The 19,707-nt window shown below is 41.6% G+C and overlaps 1 protein-coding gene across 3 annotated transcripts in view; it reads left to right on the top strand.

Annotated features, from left to right (window-relative positions):
* rbpjb (recombination signal binding protein for immunoglobulin kappa J region b) overlaps positions 1-19,707 on the top strand; it is a 47,942-nt gene that overhangs the window by 20,083 nt on the left and 8,152 nt on the right. The window contains exons 1-7 of one of the 3 annotated variants that reach the window (XM_034136835.1): positions 4,259-4,277; positions 4,739-4,777; positions 12,930-13,025; positions 15,631-15,796; positions 16,143-16,317; positions 17,680-17,829; positions 19,291-19,403. In XM_034136835.1, the coding sequence (XP_033992726.1) occupies positions 12,937-13,025; positions 15,631-15,796; positions 16,143-16,317; positions 17,680-17,829; positions 19,291-19,403 (693 nt within the window). In that variant the 5' untranslated portion in view covers positions 4,259-4,277; positions 4,739-4,777; positions 12,930-12,936. Of the gene's footprint in view, positions 1-4,258; positions 4,278-4,738; positions 4,778-12,929; positions 13,026-15,630; positions 15,797-16,142; positions 16,318-17,679; positions 17,830-19,290; positions 19,404-19,707 lie in introns of those variants that run through there. The other 2 variants (XM_034136836.1, XM_034136837.1) reach the window with 2 other exon arrangements.

Raw genomic sequence — 19,707 nt, forward strand, 5'->3', positions numbered from 1 at the left:
GCAATTTGAATATTGCCTTATCTTGTTTTGTAGTTTTCAATAAGATTTAGTTGAATTGTGCAGCCCTATTAAAACATGTAGATACATGCTAAAGAAGGTTCTTGTGTCTTTACTTGAACAAAATGCTTATGGTGTTATAAAAAAGAAAAGCCCCTAAAATAATTAGTGCTTTGTTTCTTCTTCAATACAGAATGTGCGTGGTTTCGTTCCTCTGGAGAGTCTTTCACCCCGCCTATTGAAACTGATAAATGAAACTTAATGTGAACTTTCTTTCATTTTTGAATTCCCTTTTGCTGTTTAAATCTCATCGCAGTGAATCATATCCTGTTGCCAGATCTCCTACCACTGCTGTTTGGTTGCAGTGTTTCTCTCCCATGGAAGCAGTGATAGTTAGCAGGAGGTGAGGAGAAGGAAGGAAGGGAAAGAAAGGAGAGCAAGAGATGGAGAGCAAATCAGACGAGAACCCTCCTTACCGAGCTTCCTTTTCCTCCATTGACCTCCGGCCTGCTCCGAGTGTCTGTGTTGGTGTCAAACTGTTGCATGCATCATGTGCAAAGAAAAAGAAAAAAAACGACCAGCCACGCTTATTAGTCTTCTTGCACTTTTGCAGAGAATGAATGAAGTGCTAAAAAGCATTACAAATAAACGTTAAAATAGATGCAACATAACATAGGAATGCAACAAAGAGGTGGTTTGAAGTTTCTTGCCTTTTATGTCTTTCACTTTTGTTTTAGCTTTCAGACTTTTGAGTCATTTTTGATATTGAATGATGGTCTTTACTGTAATGAAAGAATCTGTACTTTCTTGAACTTTGCCAAAGCCCTTTCACAGAGCAAAGCCCAACCTGCAGATGCAACAGTCTTTCTTGTGTGTCTTTGCGACTCTACCTTTTGTGGTTTCCGGTGCTTTTTGGTTATTTCGTGTTAGTGCTTTGAGTAAAGCGAAGAGCCGTGGAGGTGATGCGAAACAGTGGTTTTTCACAGAACTTGCAACACTCCTGTCCTGACCACCTTCACCTTCTACACATCACGTCTTCACATTGAAACACGTGTCACTGTCCACAATATAAAGCAGTTGAGAGTTCTATCTGTAAATACACATAAACGTTTGATCTTTTTTTTTAAATAATCGTTTACAAATCGCGAGTGAATGTATCTATATATGTTTTCCGTGTGTCCCTCTCGACAACACACCATCCACGTCTCCTTTCCTTGAATCTTTCCCCGCAGTATCCTTTCCCCCCTGTGTGCAGTGGGGGGGTGGTGGTGGGGAGTGAGGCTTAGAAGGGGGAGCGTATAGGGGAGGGAGAAGATCCGTCTGGAATCCATTAGCCAGTTGAGGCATCCGTGTTTCACTGTGGGAACCTTATTGATTGCCCTCTTTTCTCATTACTCCACCTCCCCTCCCTCCTTCTGCCTCTTGCACCAATCACGCTTTCAGTTTCTCTGCCTTTTATCCCCTCTTTGCCTTTTCTTTGGTGCTATTTTCATCCCCCTGTTTGTCCTTTTTTCAAATTCACCCAGTGCCTGCGTGCCAAAACATCTAACCAGCCCCAGTGCGTGTTTATCGATGTCGTGTAAGATGTATTGACATACTTATCAGCGGCTCCCACATCCTACACGAGGAGAAAATCTGACTCACTTACACTTTGACACACACACACACACACACACACACACACACACACACACACACACACACACACACACACACACACACACACACACACACACACACACACACACACACACACACACACACACACACACACACACACACACACACACACACACACACACACACACACACACACAGAGCACGTGCTGCACATCCCTTTTGTGCCACCCATCTGCTATAGTACGCATGTTATAGTGGTGCAGTGATGACGTAGGTAACAAGTTGGCATCGCAGGGGCTTCCTCTACAAAAAGGAATGGGAGTTCCCCTTGGATTCTGGGACTATTGCAAAAACATATTCAGTGATACTTTCAGGTTTCGTTCAGCAGGATAATCCCCACATCTTAAAACCGCTTTTATGATAGTTGTAAATGCAACCAGCATTACAACTACATTTTTAAATGAACCACACGATGGTCGCATGACTTGCAACTCACCATCGCTAAGCTAAAGGCGGCTAAAGTTGGGCGTCATGACGTTTAGTTGATTCAAATGTCGCCAGTGGAGTATTTGCTTATGTATTTGATGTGGTAAAATAAAAACAATTCTTAAGCTTGTATTAACCACATACCTTAGTTTAAGGCATCAACTCTTCAACTCAATTAAAAACAAAACATTATATTCAAGAAAAGTGTAACGGAAGTGCTAAAATGCTAACTCATGCCCGGGTTTAGGACTCATTCCTGCTCCACTCTCAAGTGCCGTAATATAGGCAGGTGGTAGGTATCGGAGCGTAAAAAATGTAGGGTTAGAGTGTGGATGTTGTTTTTCTTAATAAAGATTGAAAACCTATTCCGATGGTGCATTGCCGTTACAATGACAATACAAACATGTGCATATAGTCGGTCGGTAACATGAAAGCAAATATTTCCAGTGTTGAATACGTAGCTTTGTGCACTTCAGGAACATGACGGTGAGGCTGAAGAATGTGTCGTCTGTGAGCGAGCATGGTCACATATCTGCAGTGAAACGCACTCCTGCTCCTATACTTAGTTTTTGCTGCAGCGAGAGGCTGATTGATCGCTGTGGGGAGGACTTTCACCCCAGTGTGTTTTTATCAAGCTCTAGCGATACACGTCTAGATGATTAAAATGAGCAGGGGTTGGTTTTACAGCGGCAAAGATTTATTGATCGAAAAGAAAAATGCCAACAAAAGCTGTTTTTGGCTCGTTAAATGTGATGTCATTGGGATGAAAATAATATTGCTGTAATTGCTGCCCTAATAATATTTTTCTCGAGTGTGTGTCACTAATAAATAGAAAACGTAGCAGCATTTCTGGTACTTACTTCACTTTGTACCAACAATGGAATATAGTCATATTTTGGTTTCGCTGAATTGCAAATTGAATCATAACTTACAGTAAAGCAAACTGACCTTGTTGATGAATGACCAAATAGTCAAGTGTGTAGAGGTTTGAACCCTTTTTGATGAGAAAATGAACCTAAGTTAAAAGCAGCAGTTTAAAAAAAAAAGCATTTTTTTCAACATACGCTAATGTATGATCTAGATACTGTATTTCCAAGAGATGAACCCTGTTGACAAATCAATTATGAGACATTTAAAAGAAAAACAAGTCTTGCGTTTCCTGTGTTTTTAAGACCCTGCTCTTGAAACAGGTTGAAACACGTTGATGAGAACTCAGCTGTCCTTTTTTTGCAAGTTCACGGCCCTTTGTCTCCAAATGTGGTGTTGGCAGCGGTTTCCTTGCTACATGCAATCTATGACTAAGAGTTTTGTGCTATGACTCAATCACGGTTAAAAAAACAGCCTGCTGTAAGTCTGATGCGTCGGCAGGGTCGACTGCACTTGAAGGAACCGTCTTTATAGTGAGTGAAGGTTAATGGTGCTGTCATTAGAGTGGAAATGAATGACTTATTGACGGTAATGTCATGAAGATCCAGAATTGAGAGTTGAAGACTGAAAAAGAGCTTTTATGTGCGTGTCATTCTCATACTTTTGAATTGACATGACATAAATCCGCTCTTGGTTTTTCTTTACTGTCTGGGTATTACAAACACTTTGACTGTCAAAAAGGTGGATTTAAATACTCAGTTTCCTGTATGTCATGTCCAAGCTGTACACCATGGACAGAATTATTTAGAAAACAGCACAATTGTTCCGGTCAGTATTTTACCTTTTAGTATTCTACCAAAACTCATCTGTTTCTCACATTATACAATGCTGTCAGAAATAATGGAAGAGGTGTTTTTCGTCTCATTTTCGAGATACATTTAGTTTCTCAAGTGTCGAGTTGAACAACTCCGCTCTGGTTTCTCTGCTTTTAATAATTGTATTCAATTTGTATATTTTGGCACCCATTGCTGTGTATTTGCATTCAAATTTAAATCAACCACTCGCCGTGTAAAAAGAGAGATTGGTCCCACCCACTGCCCATTTTTAAAGCAGTATGTCGTACATAGAATACTGAAATATTTACCCCGTTGCTCCCCGAAGGTGTCTACTTCTGCAGGTTGCCTCTGACTAAGTGAAATCTGAAACCATTGAACTGGAAGCGGCGGCGGGAAATGATCAAGTCGGATGCATTTTTACAATTCAGATCAGCAGCACGTACAGCCTGAAAGCTGGCGCTGTTGTTATCGGTTTGTTACATTTTCTATTGGATTTATTATCACTGTATGGTCAAAAATGAGGTCTTTATATCATCCATACACTTTTGAAGCTGAAGGTTATAAAAACCTCGATAACCAAGATAAGTATTGTTTTATCTCAGGCTCCCACGCCTTTTATCGTACGGTTTCATAGACCTCGAGGAATTGCGGGTTATTCCACTTTTGCACATGAAACACGAGGAGCTTTCCGAGTTGATGCTCAACCTGTTTTAACGTGCCAGTGGCAGGAGTTTTCTCACTGTCTGAACACCTGCTTTAACCTGCCTGCCTGCAGACACGTCTTTTTTATTTGAGCACTGACAAGGCCACAGCGACATGTGTGTGTGTGTGTGTGTGTGTGTGCACCATTGGGTAATGCTGTGTTTACTCTGTGTGTGTTTGTGGTTGATAACCAGCACACTCATGTTTCTTCTCTCTTTGTGTCTTTGCAGGAAGTTCGGGGAGCGCCCTCAGCCACTGCGCCTAACAAGGTAAAAACATTGTTCCCTTAACACCCTTTGTTGTCGTATTTGTATGTTGACTGTTTGCACTAAATCCGGAACAACACTTCTTCCACAATCTAACAGGAATTCTCTTAGATTCATAAAAACCCTTAAAAGCAGTACATGTAAGGGATGTAAAACAAACGACATAATCCTGCAATGGGGTACAATTACCATCAAATCTTAATAACTTCTGATAATAAAACATATACCCTTATCGGGGAAAATAACCCCTGTTTGCTCAGTGTTGCACTGATGAGCTCATTTCTGGTGGTGACGAGGACTAAGTTAGAACTGCATCTGTAATGACCACAGAATAAATATAGTGTCCATTGGCTTCATGTTGTTTCCATAAGAACAGCAGCTTACCAAAGCAGCAGCATTACATGTATAGGTTTACAGATTAAAGGGGCCCTAGTCTGCTCATTTTCAGGTTGATATTAGTATTTAGTGGCTCGACTGTGACATGTTGACAATGTTCAAAAAGGTCTCATACTACCTTTGTTCACCCTCTGTCTGAAAACCAGAGCTGCTCTGATTGGTTAGCTGGCCGGCTCTGTTGTGATCGGTTAGCCGCTTAGAGATCTCCCGCCCCTTAGACTATCAAGTACAATGTGTTAGAGCTTTGGCCAATTGTAGCGCGAGTGTCACACAGTGATGTCACTATGTAATGGAAGTAAACAATTACATTACAATTGAGAGCAACTCTTTATGGAGGGAACTTTGGTATGTTAGCCTTTGCAGACCATTTACATGCACAATAACCTATAGAACACACTATGGGTGTTTCTCAATCGCGAGTACGCTTTGCTTGGTAGCACATGTCTGCCGAGCATCTTGCTTCAGAAGCGAGGCAAGAATACTTCCTGGCATTCGGAAAACGAAGAGTGGAACAGGCTAGCAAGTGTGCAGGTGTGCGTCATATGAGAGGCCCCGCCTTACATCTTCCGCCACAGATTTGGGGAAATTGGTCCGTGCGCAAAGCATTGTGGGGAAGACCGCGGAGTCTACTCATGTGCAGCCTCGATATTTCTCCAAACGGAGTACGTCGGGCTCGGTAGATTTCCAAGTATGCTGGAGATTGGAACAGTACTTCGGCGGCACTCGATGACGTAGTATGCTTGAAATAGTGGCTCTGAAGCAGCTTTACTCGCGATTGAGAAACACCCACTATCAGGGGTATTCAACTCAAATTCAACGAGGTCCAGTTAGAGAAAATCTCCCCATGCAAAGGTCCGGAACATCAAAATGTCTAAGTTGCTTTATGAATGAGTGTGATATATATTGAAGTAGCCTGTAGCTTTATCAACGTCTGCATCAACAACTGCCAATCAAATAAAGAAAGTACAATTCAAAAACAACAATATTTATTGTCAATTAACATTGAACTATACAGATATGTGCAGGTGCTCATTGGTTAGCCTGGAACGATATTTCGTTTTAATTTTGATCCTGGTGGACTGATCATATCGGGCTCTGAGACTGCTTATTTTTTGTGACCTCAGTTCTGACTTGAGAGGGAATGTTTGGTCAGACACTCTGTGTTTTGTCTCATAGTGGCGTTTTGGCACTTTTAATGAGCAGTGTGTCTCTGAACAAATGAGACACACTGGTTCTGTGCTCCCAGTGGGCCGGATGAACATGAATGAGTCAGTCAGTTCTCACTGTCCACTTTCCTCTTCTTGGAGAACGCCATGTGTAATTATTTGTCTCTCCCCGTCTGCCGCTAACACGCCTGTTCACTCTCCTCTCCGCTTCTCTCCCTGTATCACTCTCTTCTCTTCACTCACTTTCCTCTCCGCTTCTCTCTGCCTCTCTCTCATCTCTTCTTCTGTGTTTCTCTCCCTGTATCGCTCACTCGTCTCTTTCGCCCCCTGTCGGCGGCGGTTAAAATAGAATCTCCCCGTCAAAATTGAAATCCCCTATTAATGTATTGATTATAGGTCCGGGTCCGTATACATCGGCGTCTGGGTCCGGATCCGAACCGCGGTCCGCCTGTTACTGAACTATGCACTATATGGAAGGGAAATCCCTGAAGAGCATAATAGGGCCTCCTATATTCTGTCCTGATAGTCCATACTTCCGCTATTGGACAGCTTTTATCTATTGACCCCTGCAGTGTTACATTATTTTTGTTCTCCTATCGTTTTCCCCCCCCAGTTAGATCTCTGTAGTGTTTCACTCCAAGACGTGCTTTTAATTTGCGTGTGTTTATATACCTCACAGTAAATAAGCCAGAGAACAATAATTTATATAATATAATCTTTTCTGAGACTTGCATTTAAATCGTGCTCTCTGTACTTTGCCTTCAGTGTAGCAGCACAGCACGTTTTTGATTATTGTGCTTCTCTTATGTTTTGCTCCAAGTCATTTTGAGCTGCATTTGCTCTAAAAACATAACGTTGATGGATGTTGTGGCTTGCTTCTGGACGTGTGTGTGTGTGTGTGTGTGTGTGTGTGTGTGTGCACTTGTTTGCCTGCTGGTGTTTCTCTTTGTTACTGGGATCGGGCATAGGGTTTGCCTGCGTGTTTATGTGTGTGTGTGCTCGTCTTTTGCGAGTGGCACTCAGCGGGGAAATTGAAGGGTTGCGTATGGCCTGGAACAGCCGAGCATGGTTTTGGGGAAAAAAGAGCCCCAGCACCTTTTGATGTGTCCCCCCCCCTCTTCATTCATGTGCTGCCAGTGCGCTGGCTTGCATCGGCCCCTCCGTCTGTGTGATGGTTTGGATGGCCAGAAATATGACGGACACAAAACACTCTTTACCCAGCAGCCCTAAAGCTTTAAAACACAACGTGTGTCGCTTTCTTCGTGTTTGTCTTCTGGCTCCTCGTGTCACCACTTATTTTCTCTCAGGCAGCCGCACAGACAGCTAAAAATACAGCCCCGTCCTGCAGGGGCTTTTTAGGAAGGCTACTCGACTGGAAATACAATACATGACACACACGCACTGGAACACACACACGCACGCTTACACACACACACACACACACACACACACAGCCGCACGTCTTGGATTCAGACGGATACACACAAACGTACACAACACATGAGCGTACAGGCTGGATAAGCTGCCTCCTCTGAGGGGGAGCCGCCCCTTCAAGGGCTTATTCTCCTAAACAACAGCTCTGCAGAATCCATCGTCTCACATGGAAACGCTCAATAGAAAAAAAAACGCCTTTATTCATCCTCTTCTATGTCAAAAAGAACACAATTCACTCTAAAATTAAACCCCGACGATCGTTAATTTGTCCCAGGCTATTGTTTGGTCTGCAGTCGCACTCTTTAAAATGTTTTCTCCTGTAATAATTTCCTTTTTCCATTCGGCGCTCCTCGTACACAAACAATAAACATTAGTTTTCCCCTTGTTGATGCTGGAGGCTGTTAAACTGTTTCCTTTTTTCTAGCTCAAGTTTTTGCTCGATCTTGTAATTTTAGCAAACTTCCTATCACTATTTTAGAGGCTCACAAGGGCCTTCTGGAGGTCACACATCAGACGTTGAAAAAGCACTTGTCTGTAGGTCACTACGCTCCCAGACTCACAAATGGGAGAGACAATTCAAAAAGGAGTGTTAATGTTTCTCAACCCAAGCCTGACACTACGGATGCGTGTAACCTACCTTTGGTGATTCGCAAGGGCGCACGCTAATTGCAGTCTGATCATCTTAATTAAGATATTTCACACAGTGCGTGTGTATTAGTATGCCCCCCCTCCCCCCCATGTGTGTGCGTGTTTGTGTGTGTGTTCGTTCACAGGGGGTCTTGTGACAGGACCACTCTGCTGTAGACGCTGTGGCAGATGTACGGGACAGATGCCCGTCTGCTCTGCTGCATCTGTAGCCTAGCTTAACCTAGCCCCTCGTCACACACACACACACACACACACACGCACACACACACACACACACACACACACACACACACACACACACACACACACACCCACACCCCCCTGTAGTGCCTGCTGTTAAATACGTGTCTTTTCTGGTAAATCTGTCCGCATTTGTCTCACTTTGGCCGCATTTCCTTTTTTTAAATGTATATATATCCTCCATATCACCTATTTTTCTCTTTTCCTCACACTTGCTGAATGCTCTTTAGCACATTTTGATGGTTGTTTGCCCCTGTGTTGTTTGTTCAGCTCCTCGCGCTGGTTTTACCTGCATGTTGCATGTGACCTAAATAACTTGATAGTTGAGTGTAACGGGCAGGTAAACAGCAACCGTCTACATGACAAATCTGCTTGGGTTGCATCGGCTGCAGATGTTTGTTTTTTTTGTTGCTTAGATGCACGGCTGCTTTGTCATCACTTGTGCTACTTTTCATACAGCATATGAATGTGCTTCAGTTAGTATTGAAATGCCCAGTACCCTAACTTCCTGTCTGATGAAATCTGATGAAATGGAGCATTGATTTCCCAGTTTGCACTCCCTCTTTTCTTCATCTCCCTCTTGTTGGCTTTGTATTGAATGTTTTGGATGTTCCTTTTGTACACACTGTACTGTGAATTGTTGTGTGTGTGTCTGCACGCTACTCTTTCATAGGAAGTTGAGCTGGTCACTGTCTTTCTCACTTCTCCTTCCATTTAGAAAGAAACCTCCATCTTGCTTTCTTACTGTCCCTTCTTCAAATCTTTTTTTATAAATATCTTTTGTCGAAACCATTTCCCTTTTCCATTCTCTTTTGTAGCACTTTCCTTAATAACTTTTGACTAGCTAGTTACTACCGAGGCATAGCTATTAATGGAGCTTAAAATATGTGGTACGTAATGTTCCTCGAAGTGCTTGTTATTAAAAGGGCAACATAGTTTAAATACTTTGAATTGTTATACTGTCATTTCGACTACTGTCTACTTCCCTACTCATCTGCATTTTCATTCTTGGGTGTGTCATTGTCATTATTTCCTATTTGAGTGTTTTCCCCTACTTGTGCGGACGCTTTTGATCTCTTCAAGTCTTTATTCCACCCTGAATTTCCCCACTTCTCCATTTGTATGACATGCATGTCATATTCAAAGCCTTGATTTTTGCAACTTTAAATCGGATGGAAGTATTTTGAGTTCATTTTATACACATTTTGGCATATTTGATATGTTTGTAAACCTTGGCTCAACCACTAGAATTGCATCTTAAATGCTGTGGGTTTGAACAATGCCTGGCTACACAACACTAGTTTGTAAAGATGGGTTTATGTTATTTATTCTATCCCAGGATATTCAGTTTCATCTGAGTGTTGCCACATGCGGGGCATCTTTGCTATCTATATGGAGGTTATTTAGGGGTAGCTGTGAAGTGGAAAGCGAAGGCATAACAGATGACGATACATGAGGAACCACTGTGAATGAAAGCTAATCTTTTATTGAAGCATTTCTTTCTTGACGGGGGGAATTTAGCCGCAGCGGTCTGGAACGGTTTGGTGAGCAGTGAAACCGTGTTAACCACAAGTCAGGGCTGTCGCACGAAACATCCCCAACATTAACTTCTGGTGTCATACCATAACTATGCGGCAATGTATTTGAATATTTACTCTTCCAAATATAAGATGACATTGATTAAAGAGCCAGAGGTTTGTGGCTGATTCAACTTTTAGCTTTTTGGTGGAATTGGATAACAAGGTTCCAATTGGAGCGAGGCAGTTTCGTTATAGCACAATAGGATTGTTTGCATATAAAGCCGAATTTGAATTTCAATATTGATTAATCTTTCCCTATTGTCTGGATTAAGTACCGCAGCCAAACTGTTGTTGTTTAGCTGTCAGCACAAACTTGTTAGGCGGGTGTATTCTGGGCTGAAGAATAGCATGTTTTGGAGAGGATCCAAATCACTCAGGTGTTGTCAGAATTATTGTTCCCGAACAAGATAAATAGAGCCCATTCTTTATGGTGTCCCTGTTGTTTCCCCAATATGACCTTAAGCTTATGAACCCACTGAAGGCAGACGAACAACTTCCCATCCTGATAATTTGATAATCCTAGGAGCATGTTGATGCACCGTTGGCCTTGGCGGAGCTCTGCGCTTATCGAGTGCGAGTAGAATGATTTATTGCAAGTAAACACTGAAAAATACACTTTACCTCCCTATATCAAAAAGTGCTGCTTTCACACTTATGGTTTTGTTTGACAGAATCTCTCAAAACTACGTTATAATCTGGAACAAGTACATGTATTCCTTCTTTAAATAACTGTGTCAAGGTGCTCTAATGGTTAAGCGGCATACCATTCAACCACAATGTGTTTGTGTTGTTTTATCTGTGATGTCCCCCTTCCTGCAAGTCTCGCAGGTCATAGGTATCAGCAGAGGTGTCCGGTGACATGTGCCCTGCAGGCCTGACATCAGCAGAGTTGGACTATTTTCTCCATATAATCACTCTTAAGAGTATCTGAGTACGAGACTAGTGAATGCATCGTTCATTTCAGTCCCAGAGGAAGGCTATGTCATTTAATGTAAACATCAGAGAAGGTGAAGCTCAATGTGTAAGTAAGTTGGATATGTTTTAATCAAAGTTTTGAAAAGCTCCAGTCATGTGCACTTGGGCTCGATTTAGGAAAAGAAAGTAATGTTCCCCATGTGGTGTGTAAATGGTATCAGGCTGCATCAAATCGTTTAAATGGAATTCTAAGATTGTACCTCCGTCATTTTCAGTTGCTGGCGATCAGTAGATAACACAGAATAATCAGAGGTTTGTGTTGCTGGAAGACTCAAATTGCCTCGTTTTACCTCGAAAAACAATTGTATCATGACCGGCAAGGCGAGAAATAAAACGTTTCCCCGTCCATTATGAAACGGATAAGCCAAAATCCCGCTCAGCCTACCTCCTCCTCATCCGTACCCTTTCTTACACACTCTCACACACACACACACACACACACACACACACACACACACACACACACACACACTCACACTCACACTCACACACACATTGTGAGGGGCCCCTTGCTTTTCATAACAAAGGCCCCGTCTAACCCAAGCGTGCGGCCGAGTATTGCGTGGCAGAGTGGAAAGCTGTGTGTGAGTGGGAAGCCCTGCGAGCAACCCGGCGTGTCAGGTGTCACTGACATCTGTGCATGTGGGTCGGTGTGTGTTAATGTCCGTCTGTGTGATGCCTCTTTTTTTCAGCAGTTACAAGGTGATACAATACCAAAACATTTAGAACAAAACATAGTAAAACCCACAAAACAAAAACAGACAAGGAGAAAACTAAAAATCAGTAACAACCTAGTGAGTACTTGTACTGTTATAGGAATGCCCGTAGTTATAACCATAGACTGTATATATAAGGTTATAACCCATATCCTCTTTCATGTAAGGGGCAATTGGGGACCAGTTCCTAACAAACTCATCCAGAGTTCCTCTTAACACTTGAGATAACCTTTAAAATGGAAATATGTGATGCCTCTTAATTGCGCTTCTAAGCCCGATCTTTGACCCTTTGCTGTTCAGGCCAGCTTAAGCTCCACCGGTCTCCCAAATGCAAAAAATAATTTCCAGGCTTGTTTGTGTAAAGTAAGTGTATGTGTGGGGGTCGGTGGGTTTGGAGTTGATAGAAGCAATTGGAGCGTGGCCCATTGCAACATTTTGACACAAGATGAGGAATCTTTGCTGGTGAGCTCAGCGCTGTTGTTTTTTTGTGGGGGGGGGGTTCAGCTCTGGTGTTTTTCTTTTTCCTTCTTCGCTCTTTACCTCCCTCCCCACAAGCCTCTGCTCTTCTTCCTCCTCGTCCCCCCCTTTTCTCCCCCATGCTCCTCACTGTCCCTCTGAGCCGGTCATTAACGTTACAGCCTCCCCCCCTCTTCAACTCAAATGGACCCAGCTGGGGGAGAACATAGCTTTTTTTGGCTAGCAGGCTGTGCAGTCTCTGAAGGCTTTCCAGAGGTCACAGCGAGTGTAATGCATGTGTGTTTCTGTATGTTCTCATTCCATACTTCACACTCTTTTTTTTTTTATGTCTACACTTAAGCGTACAAAACCCGCTTGACGAAATACAGTGACCCAAACATCGACCCCTGAGGCATCCCTCTGCTTCAGTTTTCAGTTTCAACACGTCCAATATCGCTTCATCTCATCTGCTGGATCAAAAAATTGGCTTTTAATGAACATTCCTCCCTCTTTTTCCCCCCTGTCTTCCCCTTTCCTCTTGCAGAGAAGCGATGAGGAATTACCTGAAGGAGCGAGGTGACCAAACTGTCATGATCCTGCACGCAAAAGTTGCACAGAAATCTTATGGCAATGAGAAAAGGTGAGTGAAATACTACAGCAGTTTTTCTTATATCAAGGTTTCCACAGGCATGGTAATCATCATAAGAAGTTGTTGGATATGAACAAATTAAATAAAGCTGTGAAGGTTTTTGAAAATGTAACAGATTCATAGATGGAAAATTCCCCCGATTTCGTCATTATTTGCAATCTCTCTAGCTCACTCTCTGGTGTACTATTAACTTCATATTATTTAGCTGATTTATTTTTTTAGTCCCCAGAGTAATCATTTTTTTGTTAAATATGCAGATTCGCTTTCTTGCTGAAAGTTAGATCAGAAGATCAATAACACTTTCACGTCTGTTCGATAAATCTAAAGCTATTGCTGGCAGCCAGTTTCTTGGCAATAATAGGCAACTAAATCACACCTACCAGCACCTTCAAAGCTCGCGTATTGACACGTTATGTCTTGTTTGATGAATCTTTGAAACAACTGAAGTGTAGTTGGGAGCTGGGTGGCTGTTTCCAGTCTTAATGGCAAGATAGGCGAAGATACAGTCTTAGAAAAAATGTCAAACAATTCCTTTTAATGTGAAAAAGACCGTTTTTTATTAACAAATGTAGCCCTTACTCTAATTCTGATTCCTTGTTGTGTGCCCCAAATAACGAGTAAAAAGCCACGTGTGTCGATGTGTCAACCTCTTATTATGGTGTTTAAAAAAACCTTTATACACCCTGACCTATCGCTGAGTGCGCTGATTGCAATCGGCTAAAAGGGAGTTATTAGTGACATGTCACGCAACACAAACTTGGCCCCCTTTTTGTTGCGAGGGATTTATGGAGAGGTAGCGTATGTCACTCGAGGGGAATCGGGCTAACGGAGTGAATGAAAAACACACATTCCTGCTCGCCTCGGTGCATCGTGGGTACCTCAACCTTTCTGACCTGAGAGAGGTCAGAGGAGGAAACGAGAGGCGACCTCCGGTGTGAGGCCACGTTCAGGTGAAGGCGGAAGGAAAGGACGCAGGGGCAAAGGGAATAGATAAAAGGCTTCGGGGGGGGGGGGGGGTGTACCAGTGGCATTTAGGTGTAAGGTTCAAGGACCTGTTGCTCTTTTTTGTTGTAATTTCCATGCTTCAGTTTTTTCTCTCTCTTTAACTCATCTTCCTCATCCTCTTCCTGTAACTCTGCTCTCACCTTTTTACCTCTCACTCTCAAACTTTTTATAGCTTTTTCCTTCCCCCCCCACTCTTTCTTTCTCGCTCATTATGCAACTCTCTTCAGCCCTCTGTCCTCCGCCTGTTTTCTTGGCCGCGATGCAGCACTGCTTGCGATCTCATCAGGCGTATCTCTGGGGCAAATCAGCTGTTAGCGGGCCAAATCTAAGACACCTGAGAGAGTTGGAGCAACATCGGGGGAAAGAGATCCAGACTCGGATAGATTCCTCAGATAAATCCTAGCTGTCTTGTCTAGTTAAAGCAAGGCAAATGACATAATTCAAACACTCCTGTCGCACTAATTTGTTCAAGTTTGGTGTCAATATTGCCGGATTATGTGTTGTTCAAAGACGTGACGATGCAGGGGTTGAATTTGTCTGTTTCAGCATCCTTTGGCTCGCAGAAACACCATGATGTTCATGTTATGCACACCTCTGATGACTTGTGCATGCACAGAAACAAGGGAGTTTAAGAAAAATGCAAATGTCTCCCTCTTTCTGTCTGCGCTTTTTATAGGAGGTGAAAGTAGACAAACACCCACGGAGACAGACAGCGGTGTTGCGAAACAGGTCGCTTTCCAGTTCCGCACTGACGCACATTAATTTACTTGAAGTTATGCTGGTTCTGTGATGAGACGATCGATAGGGCTTACGTTGTCATTCTTCTGAATTGAGTTGTAAGGGATTCGAGGGCATGTAGACTCCTCACATGGGGGGGGGGGGGAAACAAGTTACCTTTTTTCTTGAAACGTCCTTTTTATTTCACAAGATCAGTTTCATGCTCATGTTCACATCTGCTAAATGAGGCTTGACAGCTTTAGGAAAGAGTGCTTAGTTCAATTGTGTAACAGTGTGTCGATAAAGGTTTCTCACGGTCTTGTTGATGCTTAGCACAGGTCTGCCCTCTTCTGGTGTAAATGGGGTGATGCTTAATGCCAGTTTGTACTATTTTTAAAGTGGTTTTAAAGTCTTTCTTTAGGACAAATTATGTTTACAATTCATGGAGAATTTCTTTTATCTTTTTCATCCAGGCAGATTGATTACAATAACAATATTTAAAGAAACCGACTGAATTATTTGTTATCCAAGTAAAGAAATGTCACAAACATCTGCACCTCAGTGGGAAAAATATTTGTGACAGTTGCTCCATTTTAGACTCAAACAAAACTTTTAAAATATGAATATAAAATAAAATTCAAACATTATAAAAATATTGACATTAACAATGGAATTTAAGATCAAATAAAAATATATATATTCACAAAAGAAGTATAGTGTCAACTGTGTTTTTACATAAATATGTAAAAATGTGTCTATATATCAATATATACCCTATAATTAAGATATTAATGTTGAAAGCCAGATGTTTTTGATAAAACAGTGCATCTTTCATGTGTGTTAAATAATCTTAAATATTTATGCTTGTGTCCAGGTTCTTCTGCCCTCCTCCCTGCGTGTACCTGATGGGCAGCGGCTGGAAGAAAAAGAAGGAGCAGATGGAGCGGGACGGCTGCTCCGAGCAGGAGTCGCAGCCCTGCGCCTTCATCGGCATCGGCAACAGCGACCAAGAAATGCAACAGCTTAACTTAGAGGGAAAGGTACGTTACATCATGTGTCACTCACTTATTTACCTTCTCACGGAAATGCCCTTGAAGCTGACATACCTACACACTTTACCTCCAGGGACTTTAAAGTACTAATACTTAGTCGCCTTCACTGCTTCTCGAGGTTAAATTCCCTCCATTTTTCTGTTGTCAGCGGGGAAATATGTAACCGGTGACATGGTAACTCATCACTTAAAGAATAAATGGAATGTGAGCTGTGTTCTCGTGTCACTTTTCTGTATATCTTTTCCAAGACATGCTGCACAGAAAACATCCTTTGCAGCTAAAGAATAAAAGATCTAATGCATTCTGATGTATCTTCCCCTCCTTGTCCACCCAGAATTATTGCACAGCCAAAACCTTGTACATATCCGACTCCGACAAGAGAAAGCACTTCATGTTGTCTGTCAAGATGTTCTACGGCAACAGCACTGACATCGGCGTCTTCCTCAGCAAGAGGATCAAAGTCATCTCCAAGCCCTCCAAAAAGAAGCAGTCCCTAAAGAACGCTGACCGTGAGTTTCTGCTTGTTTGTCACACACACATACACACACACACACACACACACGTTTGTCTCTTGTCTGTGCCGGGGACACTGATGACATTTGATAGACGTGGGTGTAAGCGCTTTCACTGACTTGTGAAACTGGAAGTTCAGGTCTGAACTTTAGATTTAAAATGATTTTGTTTAGCTTAAAGACACACAAAAAGGACGCACGTTAAATATATAAAAGCACATTTATTTTTACAAAAAGGTATTTATTTGAACAGTTGCACTTTTCAGTCTTTTGATATTGTTGACACATTTTACTTTCAATTATATTATGTTATTTCTCTACTTTCATTCCCTTTTTTAAATTGACTTAACTATGTATTTTATTTGTATTTAACCTTTATTTAACCAGATAAAAAAGCATTGAGATAAAATCTCATTTTCAATGCTGACCTGGCCAAGAAGGCAGCAACGTTACACATAACACAAACATGTAAAATACAGAGAACACAACTAAGAAAATAAAAGACGAAAAAGCAGTCACTACATTGTGCACATTAGGGACAGTAAGAAAGGTACTACTTATTACTGCAAGAGCAGCTGGTGGTAAGGACCTCAGACAACTTCAATTTAAAAGAGGCTATTGGGACAAGTGCCATCAGTTTGAGGCTTGATTGAAGGTCATTCCAAGACCAAGGACCATAATGAAAAAGACTCCTTTTTCCAGCCTCAGTCCGCACGGCAGGTACCTGGAACCGTATCCAGGCACTGGATCTGAGGTTGTAAGAGTCACAAACTGGAGCAAATCTGGCACATATGTACAGTGGAAGATACCTAAAATGGCTTTATACATTAATAAAAAACAATGCTGCATCCTACTGAGGACCATCCAGTTAGGCTATACAGTGTGCAATGATGAGTCCTATAGGGTCCATTTGATATATAACGCAGTGCAACATGGAGTGGGTATGTATGTATGTATTGTACTGTATGTATACATTTATTTATTGATTTTATGCATTAAACACATTCTAACACAACATCTCAGAGTGAACCTATGGCAGTGTATAAATAACAATAAAAAATGTAATTGGAAAAACACATTTTTATAGCTGAACGTGAAGTTTAAAGAATACAAATTGACCTAATTTATTTACTAAAATGTTTGTATTTTCCTATGTAATCTTATATCAGTATTCTTATGATGTGTCACCACTAGAGGGCGCTGTAGCTTCACTTGAGTGTCCAGTAACCCAGTTCTGTCACAAGTTAACACAACTGTAGTGACACATCACCTCTGCTCAGATTCCCACACTGTTATCGCTGCAAGAGGTCATTTTTTTGCCGTTATGTAACCTTCCAGTCTGTGTTTTTTTTTCTTTTGGTTTCTCCACAGTGTGCATCGCATCAGGGACCAAGGTGGCGCTCTTCAACCGGCTCCGGTCCCAAACAGTCAGCACGCGCTACCTTCACGTGGAGGGCGGAAACTTCCACGCCAGCTCCCAGCAATGGGGCGCCTTTTACATCCACCTGTGTACGTCTCTATCAGTAACACAAACATTTAGAAAAAAGCTTAGAATTGTACAGTATAGAGATGGCCCACAAATGAAACTTGTGCTTGTCTTATATTGTACTGATTAACTATAAATGTCAAATTATATTACGCAGTAGTATTCATGTGTTAATAAGCCCACCTTTTAACCCTTAGATGCATAAGTGGGTCTTTTTTGACCCGGTGAGGTGGTTTTCTTGAAGTATCTTTGTAATTACATTTTTTTATCATTTCATATTCCAGCTATTCCTCAAAAAACATGTTTTGGATATCATGCCATTCACATTCTAAATTTACATTTTTAGAAATTGTAGTTTTTGTGTTAACTACCCCAAGCTTCCATAAGTGGGTCAAAAATTACCCGCATGCATTTTCTATGGGATCCTATGGGAACCTTTGATTCTTATCACCTGTTGCTGTCAGGAATACATTCACTGTAGACCACACAGACTACATCACCTCTCAGGAAGATTATTTTACATTTTACACAGCAAGATCTGATACCTGTCAGTATAATAATAATAATAATAATACATTATATTGTGAAAGGGCTTTTCAAGGACTCAAAATCGCTTTACAATATAAGGGAAGGTTAGGGTGGGGGGTATAGGACTATCAAACTTGATCAACCGGCATGGATTGATGGGGGGTGGGCTATGATGAGTAGACAAGAGGAGAAGAGATGAGTTTTGAAAAGGGACTGGAATACTGTGAGGGTCTCAGAATAGCGGAGATATGTTCAAAACGTTTTTTTTCAAAATGTATAACAAATGTCGAAAATTATAAATAGTGAAAGATTAAATACAAAATATTTCTAGTGTGAACCAAAATATAATATTAATATTATACAAGTGATTTTTCTTAACCAAAATGGCATAAAAACACATTATTCTACTACGGGTCCTTTTTGACCCACTTATGGAAGAGTGTAGGGTCCAGTCACTCGTGCATCTAAGGGTTAAATACTTTCACTCAATTAAAGTTGCAAACATTTTCTAACATATCTTAGTTGATAAGAAAAAAGCCCAATGACTTATTTACATAACAAGCTTTAAATACACCCTCTCTATTTCTCCTTATTATAATCACTCTCAGGCTTCTTTTTTCAGGGATGAGCTGCCAACACTCACAAGCATCATTTACCTACATTTGATTGATTGTGCTGACTTATAAATGAACTTATAAGGCGATAAACCTCTAGTGAGTGGCCCAGCCCTTCGTATATTTTTCTGTATGTGACCTTCTGTGAAAGAAGTTTGGCAAACCTGCTATAGAGGTTCAGTGTGAGGAGTGTGGGCTTGTCACTGTCTTCATGTAAAAAGCCCACGCTGATTCATAGTAAGTACACAGCTGATGCATCACATCAAACACAGGGATTGATTGAATATGGGTTTGAAAATGTCATGGCTTTGCTGCAGCGCTGACTTCTTCTTGTGTTTCCAGTGGATGACGAGGAGTCAGAAGGAGAAGAGTTCACTGTGAGAGACGGTTACATCCACTACGGCCAGACAGTGAAGCTGGTGTGCTCTGTCACCGGCATGGCCCTGCCCAGACTGGTAAACCAAACACAACATTTGAGATTACAAATCATTGTTTTTGTTGATAAGTAGGCTAGAACACTCAAAGCAGCATTTCCATTAAAAAAAAGAATTGTGTAAGTCAACGTGTCCGGGAAGATTTCAAGATTTGTATTGGTCAAATATTATCAGTTGTTATCATTAAATTATGAAAAACATTTGATGGCAGGCTATATAAAGAATGACTTTATATAGGTTTGTACATTCATGTCAGATTTTGGTCATAGATTGCTTAAAGGTGGGGTAGGTAAGTTTGAGAAACCGGCTCGAGATACACTTTTTG

Source organism: Trematomus bernacchii, unplaced genomic scaffold (assembly GCF_902827165.1).
Source record: "Trematomus bernacchii unplaced genomic scaffold, fTreBer1.1, whole genome shotgun sequence".
NCBI classification, from domain to species: domain Eukaryota; kingdom Metazoa; phylum Chordata; class Actinopteri; order Perciformes; family Nototheniidae; genus Trematomus; species Trematomus bernacchii.